Here is a 10,201-nt window from a genome sequence, read left to right on the forward strand (position 1 = left end):
TATACAGAAGGCCAAAAGGAGTTACATTGTGTCTTTGTGGACTTACAGAAACCATATGATAGGGTGCCTAGAGGAGTTCCGGTACTGTATGGGAAAGTCAAGAATGGTGGAGAAGTATGTAAAATTTGTACAAGATATGTATGATGGAAGTGAGACAGTAGTGAGATCTGCAGTAGGAGTAACAAATGCATTCAAGGTAGAAATGGGATTACTTCAGGGATCAGCTCTAGGCCCTTTCTTATTTGCAATGGTGATGGAAAGGTTGACAGACAAGATCAGATAGGCGTCCTCGTGGACTATGATGTCTGCGGATGACGTGACCTGTTGTGAGAGTAGGGAGCAGGTCGAAGAGACCCTGGAGAGGTGGAGACATGCTCTAGAGAGGAGAAGAATAAAGGTCAGTAGGAACAAGACAGAATACATGTGTGTGAATGAGAGGGAAGTCATCGGAATGGTGATATACTTGGGATCAACAGTACAGAATAACGGAGTGGAAGAGAGGTGAAGAAGAGTGCAGGCAAGGTGGAGTAGGTGGAAGAGTTTGTCAGTAGTGATTTGTGACAGACTGGTACCACCAAGAGTGAAAGTCTATAAGACGGTAGTGAGACCGGCTATGTTATAGGGCTGGAGACGTGTCTACAATGATCAGTGTAAATGTAGGATGACAAACAGATAACTAAAGGAGAATTTTTTTTCATGTTATATAAATAAATACAAAATTTTGACATGAGATGTATAATGTGTGAAGAATTAAGTCCAAATATCAAATAAACACTTTCACAAAAGGTAAACAAAATAAGTGTGCTTTTTCTTCCATTTTATTCTTGAATAATTGTTCAATTTAAATGTTGCTGCCAACGTTTAAAAACTGAAACCCAAATATCAATCGATGCATAATAAAGATGTTTGCATGCGTGCGCGTGTTTGAACGTTTCATTGTGGAAACGCGGAGGTCTCACAGGTATCTGCTTCATTGGTGCGGGGGTAAAAGCTTCTGTTTCGTAGTTAAGACGTTGCTGGTTTGATCCCCGGTCCTCCCTGCATTTACAGCTTTCATTAGTAGGCTACTATTATGGTTACTGTTATAAAATAAAAACTTCATTTGAGTATCTAACAAAACAACAAAACAAGTGTGCGTTTATTCAAGAATGAAACTGAACAAAAACCGAATTAAAAAAATCCGGACATAAAAGCACACTTAATTCATACCACCACGTCTTTATTTAAAAACTAATAGAGTCAGTTTTCAGGTCGGGGTCGTGATGACAGAGAATAAAACTGACTACAAAAAAACATTAACAATTACAACTACCATAACTTTACACAAGTTGTTAAGACTAAATTATGTGTGGTTATCTTTTTAAAAAAAAAGACGCAAAAAAAAAAAAAAAGTAATACCTTACATGAAGGAGCACTGCAATTACATAACTGTAAAGCTGATAAAGGCAGGGCCTGAAAAGAACAGTTTGTGATTGGCCAAATTACCTATGTGGCAAAGGCGCTATATAGGCGTTGACCCGACACAGGCCGACAACGGAGGCACAGGTAAAAATAAACAAAAAGATTGTATTTTTGTCTTCAGCTGTGGGGCACATCTTCACCGTGTCCCACATGCCCTACACAGTCCCCAAAAACACTCCCTTCTTCCTCCTCCATGACAGCTTTGTCCTCCTCCTCCTCCCAACTCTGGTGCCTCGAGTTGAGACTTTGGCAATGATATTTTTTCAAGTTACGCCCTACTCTCAACCATTTTCAACCACGCACATGGTAATCTCACCTCTAATTCGTATGAATGCTTTTAACAGACATTTTCTGCTCTCTCAGCTCTTTTAAATTTTAACGTATTCCTCACTTTAAGTTACCAATTAAAGAAGAAGTATTATGCCCAAATCTATTGAAGAATTTCATCAAATAGGGTTATTAACAGAAAAAATGAGAACACGGGCAATCCTAGCAGCAAGAAACGATAAACTCAAACGAATTAACGCCAAAAACGACGATCGTGTACACAGCAAATTATTGATACACATTTAACCAGACTATGCTGAAACAGTTGGTGGTGATCGTGCGGAAGATGAAAACATCAACTTACAATATCCCGAAGAATAACTACAACCGTTAACACTGTTAGGTCTTCCAATGCACAAATTACTGTAGAAAGAAGGATGAATCCAAGAAAGGTAATGTAGTACATCTTCCGCGGATAGCATTACACAACAAAGGAGATCATGATATGCCATTCATATTAAAACATTAACAGTTTCCCGTTAGAATTGCTTTTGAAAAGACAATTAACAAATCTCAGAGACAAACATTTGAAAAAGTTGTTTTATTTAATAAAGAGAAAGAAACTAAATTCAATCACGGGTAGTTATACGTTGCATTGTTATGATGAAAGTCAAAACACAGTATCAAAATTCAATGCAATATTGATGAAAATTTAATTCAAAAATTTTTTTTACTGAAGTTTTACAGTAAAAGTGTACACTTAATAAGTATGTGTGCTAATTTCAAAGCCAAACAGAACAAAATTGTATTAGCAACGAATAACTTAACGCAACATGAAACATAATTTACTTTAAAATTATTAAATTTTACTCTTATTTAATATGGTTAATTACTCGCTGTAATGTAAAATATTTCTATTATGCATATACTGTATAACAATTCCCATGAAAATAAAAATCTGTTTAAATTGTACAACCGCATCCCCATAAGCGAGCAACGGAACCGCAAAGAGGCTAGTGCTTATCGCAAGCACTTGATTTGGCGAGCAAAGCGAGCAGGGGGCAAAGCTCCCCAGTATTTACTAATTAATGACATCAATGTTTGTTGAATAATAGTTAAATATTCATAAACATCAATGAACACCTTATCACAATTACTAAAAACAAATTCACCAAACCCTGTTTAATAATTAAATATACTCTTCACAAAATACTTGAAAAAGTAAACAAAATTATTAACTTCTCATAAATAACAAGAGAAGATTAATAGGCTATTTACACAGGGTAGTGCAGATGTACTTCTGGTGAAATTTCAGCCAGCTCAGTCACTTCCGTTGTCCATACTGCAGTTGTGATTTTTATTCAGTGAGAAGAATGTCCAAGAAAAGGAAGCTTCGGTGTACAAATAGCTCTAAAGCTGAACATTGTTGTGCATCTTTATGTCAAACTTCCAGGAAGTACAACAAGGCACTTAGTTTTCATAACTTTCCTTCCAATATGGAAACTCAATCTGAATGGATTGTTTCTAGCTGGAGAAAGAGCATACAGATAGTCCCCCTATCTGAGTTTGCAGCTGGCTTTTTTTAAAAAAAAAAAAAAAAAAGGATTTTCATAAGCCAGGGTCTGAGACAGGGCATCAACTGCTGAAGAAGGGAACAGTTCCTGCGTTGTTTGAGTGGAACAATATCTCCACTCCACTTTCAAGACTGGGGGTTTGGGAGAGGAGAATGCAACCGAGAGAGGATGACGCACCGGACAAGGAGGGGGATGATAAAATCCTCTGCAACCATAACTATGCTGGCCCCAGATCCAGCAGTTGTAAACCTAGCACTTTATGAAAACAGGAGACAGGAGATCCTCCAGCTGAGAAAACAAACTGAGACCCTTACAATGAAGCAGCAGTTTTGCACTAACCATTTTGCTGGCTCGGACAGAGACATTCGCTTTTTTACAAGTGAATGTATTGTACCATCAGCACCGATCACCACAATGGATGGATTCTCTAATGTTTACATGGCTCTTTGGGGTAGTTCGCTGTACTTAAAAGGATTGCTTGCTTTTTGCCATAGAAGTTGGAAAAAGCATGTGTGAATTGCACAGTTGCCGTCTTTATAGGCGCTTCTGCTATTGATGATGTAATGCCAGCTTTTTCTTTGAGTGAACCATCTCTGGCTGATATAACTTGTCTAGTGCCATTGCAGTATTAAGCTTACATACAGTAGATATCATACATATTCACCTGTCCCTGAATAAAGTTTAATGAGAATTGAAATTCTGTTTTTTAAAGAAGCCTAATGTAATCACATAATTGTTCCATTTGAGTTAGTGGTCACAAGTTTTTAATACGCCCGGATCTTACCTTCGTGATTGTGGATGTAGAACGAAACCTATACTTTGAAGCTCTTCTCCTTTATAGCTCATTATGTTCATCACAATGTTTAAATAATGCGACTTTCATCATTTACTGTAAGCCTGGGCACGTCTTGAGAAGATTGGGTGAAAAACACCATAGCTAGTCCATTTTGATATCAGCTGCTGGCTGACACACAATCCCAAAGAGTGTGCATATAGCCTGTTCTTATAATTTGATAGGCGAGTGGCAAAACAAAGTGATTTTAGAATACTGTCCCTTAAATGCAAAATATCTATTTCCCAATATTATAAAAACAACAAGTTAATAAAGTGTCACCACTCCTACCCAGTGGGCTTAAAGTGGCTTTTTTATTTGCACTTGATAACCCACATTTGAAAGACTAATGTATCATCGGCAGACTTGGCTGGAGGTTGATGGAAAAAAAGGATAAAATGCAACATTGTGCTTTCACATTGCTTGGAGATATTTTTACAGTGGTATAAACCAGGAAAATAATATATGGAAGCAAACATGTTGACAGCAACAGGGAAAGTGACTGATCAACAACTGGAACACTGTGAAGTAACCACTGCAAACTGCACATGAATCACGATTTGTAAAGCTTGTTGCTTGCGAAGAACTTAAGGTGCATCCTAACACGTTCTAATAAACCGATGTGACAGGCACACAAATGGCAAAAATATCAATAGCCTTGAAACATAATGCGCCGTTGATCATCAAATCACCATAAATGTTAGGAGGAAAAAACAATGCAAAATATTTGTTGACTGCATGTCAGTAACATCGAGGAGTTTACGTGGACCACATGGTCAAGTATGAGGGGATCGCAAGGTTGAGAACACTTGCATCATGCTGACGCCTGTCTATTACACTTTTCACGCCAACACTATCTATACAGAACACGTGTTTTTTTTTTTGTGTGTGCGCTCCCACCGGCCAATGCTGATAAGCGGATGCAGCCATTGAAATCCTTGAGAAGCGCGAGTCCCGAGTGTTTAAGGTTTGTGGTGAGTGTGCCCCCCTTCCAACGTCCCGGTACCATGAGCGCTCGATCGACTGCCTGTGTGGTGTACCCGGCCCCGCTAATTAGCAATCATTATACATACTTTGATCAATAAATTGTAAACAAGAAAATGCCATTTTTTTTCAATACGTTCCTACCTTGTTGTCCAATGATGCTTGCTTTGACCCCTGATCTTCACATGGATCTGAATGTTTCACTACATTGGCCTTGTATTTCTACATTTATGTAGAAAGGGGATCCGCAGCACTCTTGATGGCAACTAACATTCTAGGAAGGTGCGTGGATAAATATGTCAAACTAAGGAGGAGGACCGCGTTACTTGAGGAGTGCTTTCACAACGAAGGAAAAAAGTCATTTCTTTAAAGCAACAAAGGTTGGGCTTAAAAGATAAAAACGTATTCTCGTATCTTTCGCTTAAAGATAACTTACTCGTCACAAGAATAAATTAATGAACAATTGTAAGTATTTAAACCAAACCTATTTACATTTTACTTCTGAAACAAGTCACTTACGGGGAAGTGCACTTGCCCTACGCTATTAACACGCCGAGTCCATTTAAATTAACGGGGTAGGTGTTCATTTCGTCACTAGGTTTACATATAAAATGTATTGCCATCTAAATGCCTCTGTAAACGATAAATTCGCGTCCATTCCAAGCCAACAAAGATACAGGAAGTCCAGTTAAAAATAATAAGTATACTCACCCGACACAGCGCATCCCTGAAATGCTCAAAAGTAACATCTCCACTCTCCAGCACCCTCTCAGTGGCTTCGGCGCATTCACGGCGGCAGTCGACAACGAAGACCCTACGTCGAAGCAAAGAGGCCTCGGCGGTAGGCTGGACGCTTGTGTCACTGCTCCGAAACTTGTCATCTGCAGCCATAGTGCTGTCAGGAAACCCTTACTGCCGGAGTATGCAGAGGCTGTTAAATAACAAACAAACCTCGCGAGCAGAAGTCAATAAACAAGTCAAAAAAGACTGCACTCAAACTCACCGCCACCGCGCAGCAGGCGCGTGCGCAAATAGCGAGATCCCGGAAGTGCAATTACGTAGTTATGACGTTGCCTCTAGGGGCGTATTTGTAGAGAAGGGAATTGCTGCAGACCGGAGACATTATGGGCGGATCTGAAGGCGGGATAACTGTAAATGGAAGTGGATAGTATTGGCTAATTCAGAATTTCAACGAATTAGATTGTTGTTAAAGTATGACAATCAAAAACTCACTCAACGTTTGAAGTTGTCTATCAAGTGTAACTTCCACCAATCTTTTCACAGTTAGTGATCCCTACCGCTTTGAGGTTCCGCCTCATAGAGTTTCTTTTGAAATAGCCTTGCGCTGTACTAAGCAACGAAACTCTGTTAAAGAAAAGAATACAAAGACGAAGCAGCAGCGAAGAAACTCTATTAGACCAAAGAAGAAGCGACGAAACGAATTGTTTGTTATTTCTGACAATGAAAGTAAGTTTGCTTCTAAATTAAAACGTATGAAATTTGCAATTGCTAAGTTTTCTTCGTGTTTTTCAAATAACATTTTGTTTCTTTGTTGTGATTGTACGTTTGTATAAATATTAATATATATTGTATTCACGTTTGTATTAATAATTATTTTCGCTGTAGTAATTGATGCATATTCAGTGCTTGAAGTGGTCTGGCACTCAGCGGTGCCGGCAAATCTTCAAACGTTGCAAAGCAAGTTTCACGGGCAACATACACCCATACCCACCCCCTCTCCGGTGCTCAGTGGAATGCTAGTAGATCACCGCCAGTAGTTTGGTTCCCTATTAACTCTGTGCATATTTACATTTGTGAGATGTTCGATTAAAAAGCTGTAATGTTATTTTACATTTTTTAAACAGGATCATATCGCGATCAAAAAATACCACAGACATTCCGTCCGTACTTCAATCTTCAGATGCGTTTTTGTGCTCTTTCTGTCATCCGCGACTGTATTCTTCACGCTCGTATATACGAGCAAATGAACAGTTTCGAGATCACCGCAGAACAGCAGTTTCCTACGGAGGTACGTGTATCCCATTTTTCCCATTAATTCAGGCTGAGTATGGGTGGTAAATATTCAGTGTTTCCTTTTTGTTTTGTTAACAATTTATCCCATAATTTTATGTGGCCATTTCCTATGGTCTGGTTTAGTGGGTGCCAAATGACCTGTGCCTTGTTAGAATAATTTACAGATATTGGTACTTGTTCTGAGTGTACCATTGCTGAGTGCCGGTGCAGGTACTCTGCTTTTGGAGACGCTCCTTTTTGGGATGCTTGGACAATCAAAGGTGACACCTCACATCCAACCAGGGGAAAACAGTTTAAATAAGCTTGGAATTTTACATTTTTTAATGTCTAAATAAGTTCATATAGTGTTACTTTAAATACACCAGTGTGTGTTTTGGTGTATACAGGTAAACTTTTACTGGCACTCTTTTTATTCTGTTAAATAAATAACATCAATATTTTAATGTCTAAAAGGCAGGACCAAGAAGATCATGGCAGCAGTGAACTCGTTGAGGAATATATTGATACAGCCACACCAAGGTATTAATGTAGAACTTAGTCTACTTGGTTCAACTTGAGTAAAAACCTTAAAATTGAACATGGTATGAAGGATTGTCATAAGCTTTTTGACCCGTTGTCACATGGGGAGTGTTAGATTGGTTATTTTGATGGTTAGAGTAAAAATATCTTCAAAGCTTTTCTGTGACTTGCATATTACTTTACCAGTGTCCGGACTGGTGCAATCATAATACTCTGAAGTAATGGATGTATTCAGAAAAGCTATTGAGATCACATCCAACAGGGGTTTTTGTAGTGATCCGCAGAGTAATCCTCACAGTTTCAACTGTCTTCCAATGTATCCACTTTTCCGAGAAAACACAACTGTTCAGACCAAAACCACACAGCTTGCATAAGACAAATGCTACATGTGACAGTCTGATGCATTTATTTGTGTGTGTCCACAGTGTAGGAGAGCAGGCTGGCTGTGTGGCTGCAGTAGGGCAGCTGACTGAAGAACAAGTGGCTCAGGTTTTTGCAGCTGCAGAGATCAGCAGGGCCTACAGGAGGACTCAACATGAAAAACTGTTAGAGTTCATAATAAAGGACCATGGAGCAGATGATCACTTGCTGGTAACTTAGTTCAGATGACAAGTAAAACTTTGGTATTGTAATCTATCTGGCAGCAAAGAGCTATGATGACTTTATAGTGCCAAACACTTGTATTTTCTTGTCCAACAGGCTGTTGTATCTCGTAAGGTATCGTCCAAATGGTTAAAAAATTATGAAAATCCTAAAGGTCACCGGGTAATGACTTATATAGAAGATGAGGAGATGATAGATGGCCTCTACAACTTCTTGGATGAAGTGCTGTCAAGAGCTGTAGGCACTTTTGAGAGGATTGACAGAGTTCACATCATTCTGGATGTGCTGATGCCAGAGGTTATTTAGTCTTCAGTAAATCTCTAATGAGTACAGAAAGTGTGTCTATGAGTAACATCCTTTCTTTTTCTGTGTTTTTGATAGGCTCTTATTAAAGCTATACAAACAGTTGAGAGGATTTCCCTACCAGAGGCAGAAAATCTGTTCATGGATGGACCAGTATACAGTGAGTTGTACGTCATGTGGAAAATAAACAGTCCTTTCTTTTTCTTTTCAGCGCCATTATTCTGTTAAATAGAATACCCTATAGTTGTTGTGAATTTAGACAAGAATATAAACTAAATATATATAAATGTGAATATATATGTTTAAAGTGACATTTAAACTATACATTAGTACATTTTTAGTATTGGTAAAATTACATTTAGAAGTATGCCATATGTAGCATTTATTCTAAACTGTACAAGGTCAAGAATTGTGGTTTCAAATGACAAATGCAGAAGTGTTTCTGGTTGGTATGATTAGAATTTGTTCATTTGTGTGGTTGTTTTTGTTTTGTTTTTTTAGTGAGAAGAAGAGTTTGACATACTTGTTTTGCAACAGTTGGAAGCACAAGGAAAGCAACACTGAGGCATTTAAACTCAGGATTACAGTTCAACCCTACTCAAATAAATGTGTCTCTTTTTTTACTTCTCTTTTGCCTTTTTTATTTCTGTGTGTTAAAATGACTGTGCATAATAGAGTTGTATGTATTTAATGTAACTATTGATGTAAATAATAAAGGACACTTTCTGTTATTGTTAAAGATTGTTGATTAAGTTCTGTATATTTGAAATTGCGTGTCTGTTTTTAGACAATTGATGTCATCTGGATTTTTTCTTTAATTGTTATAACTGCTTTGTACAGTTGTTATGCATTTTACATTGTTGTTTTATGTATATATAATATATAGAAGTGGGCATGCTGTTGTTTTAATACTTCAGTATATTCCTTGACTGCGGTGGGTTGGCACCCTGTCCGGGATTGGTTCCTGCGTTGTGCCCTGTGTTGGCTGGGATTGGCTCCAGCAGACCCCCGTGACCCTGTGTTCGGATTCAGCGGGTTGGAAAATGGATGGATATATTCCTTGATCAGTCTGTTTGTTAAATTTAATCTTTGTGCATTCTTACTTTCAATTCAACTGACCAATCATTATTGATAATTGTAAATATTTCTTGAAATTGTTGCACAATTTATATTGAATAATTATTAATAAAATCTTGTTTTTGGTAGTGATAATACTGAGTGTTCTGTTTAAGTGGTGCTGGTCCAATCACCTTGCGTATTAACACTGTTAGAACTGATAGATATGACCAGAGCCTCCACTTGTATCCACATGGTTACAAATGGTGTGCACTTTGCTAGTAATCCTACAAGATAAAACAGCTTGGAAACTGAGCATCCTGATCAAGGCTTTGCTGTTCACTTACAAACATACTCTAGAATAATATGGTTCTTACTGATCTTTTTTCAATAACACTTGCATTTTTAACTTAAAATGCAGGTTTTACATATGGGAACAAAATTAAAAGAAAAGGATTGTATACGCCGATTCCCGGGTCCTCCCTGCGTGGAGTTTGCATGTTCTCCCCGTGTCTGCGTGGGTTTCCTCCGGGCGCTCCGGTTTCCTCCCACAGTCCAAAGACATGCA

At 38.3% G+C, this 10,201-nt stretch overlaps 2 protein-coding genes across 5 annotated transcripts in view; one reads left to right on the forward strand and one right to left on the reverse strand.

Moving 5' to 3' along the window:
• smchd1 (structural maintenance of chromosomes flexible hinge domain containing 1) overlaps positions 1 to 6,151 on the reverse strand; it is a 509,382-nt gene extending 503,231 nt beyond the window's left edge. The window contains 1 exon segment of the mRNA XM_051928888.1: positions 5,830 to 6,151. Within this exon segment, the coding sequence (XP_051784848.1) occupies positions 5,830 to 6,009 (180 nt within the window). The 5' untranslated portion in view covers positions 6,010 to 6,151.
• A 66-nt stretch (positions 6,152 to 6,217) lies between these two features.
• On the forward strand, positions 6,218 to 9,586 carry LOC114653071 (PWWP domain-containing DNA repair factor 3A-like). 4 transcript variants are annotated; one of them, XR_007935255.1, is made up of 7 exons: positions 6,218 to 6,585; positions 6,984 to 7,147; positions 7,606 to 7,671; positions 8,097 to 8,262; positions 8,371 to 8,571; positions 8,656 to 8,744; positions 9,079 to 9,586. XR_007935255.1 is itself a non-coding variant. In XM_051928884.1 (5 exons), the coding sequence occupies exons 1-5, from the start codon at positions 7,595 to 7,597 to the stop codon at positions 9,266 to 9,268; spliced, it is 723 nt and encodes a 240-aa protein (XP_051784844.1). In that variant the 5' UTR covers positions 7,181 to 7,594; the 3' UTR covers positions 9,269 to 9,457. The 4 variants fall into 4 exon arrangements, 2 of the variants coding, with proteins under 2 accessions (XP_051784844.1, XP_028659080.2); XR_007935254.1 differs by lacking the exons at positions 6,984 to 7,147; positions 7,606 to 7,671 and having other exon boundaries at positions 9,079 to 9,449; XM_051928884.1 differs by lacking the exons at positions 6,218 to 6,585; positions 6,984 to 7,147 and having other exon boundaries at positions 7,181 to 7,671; positions 9,079 to 9,457.
• Positions 9,587 to 10,201: the final 615 nt, after the last annotated feature.

This window comes from Erpetoichthys calabaricus, chromosome 6 (assembly GCF_900747795.2).
Source record: "Erpetoichthys calabaricus chromosome 6, fErpCal1.3, whole genome shotgun sequence".
Lineage (NCBI taxonomy): Eukaryota > Metazoa > Chordata > Cladistia > Polypteriformes > Polypteridae > Erpetoichthys > Erpetoichthys calabaricus.

Coding starts and splice junctions, on each gene's coding strand:
- LOC114653071 (XM_028803247.2), top strand. CDS start 7,897: ATGTATTCAGAAAAGCTATTGAGATCACATCCAACAGGGGTTTTTGTA. Junction 8,572..8,655: donor TGGATGTGCTGATGCCAGAG/GTTATTTAGTCT, acceptor TGTTTTTGATAG/GCTCTTATTAAAGCTATACA. Junction 8,745..9,078: donor GGACCAGTATACAGTGAGTT/GTACGTCATGTG, acceptor TTGTTTTTTTAG/TGAGAAGAAGAGTTTGACAT.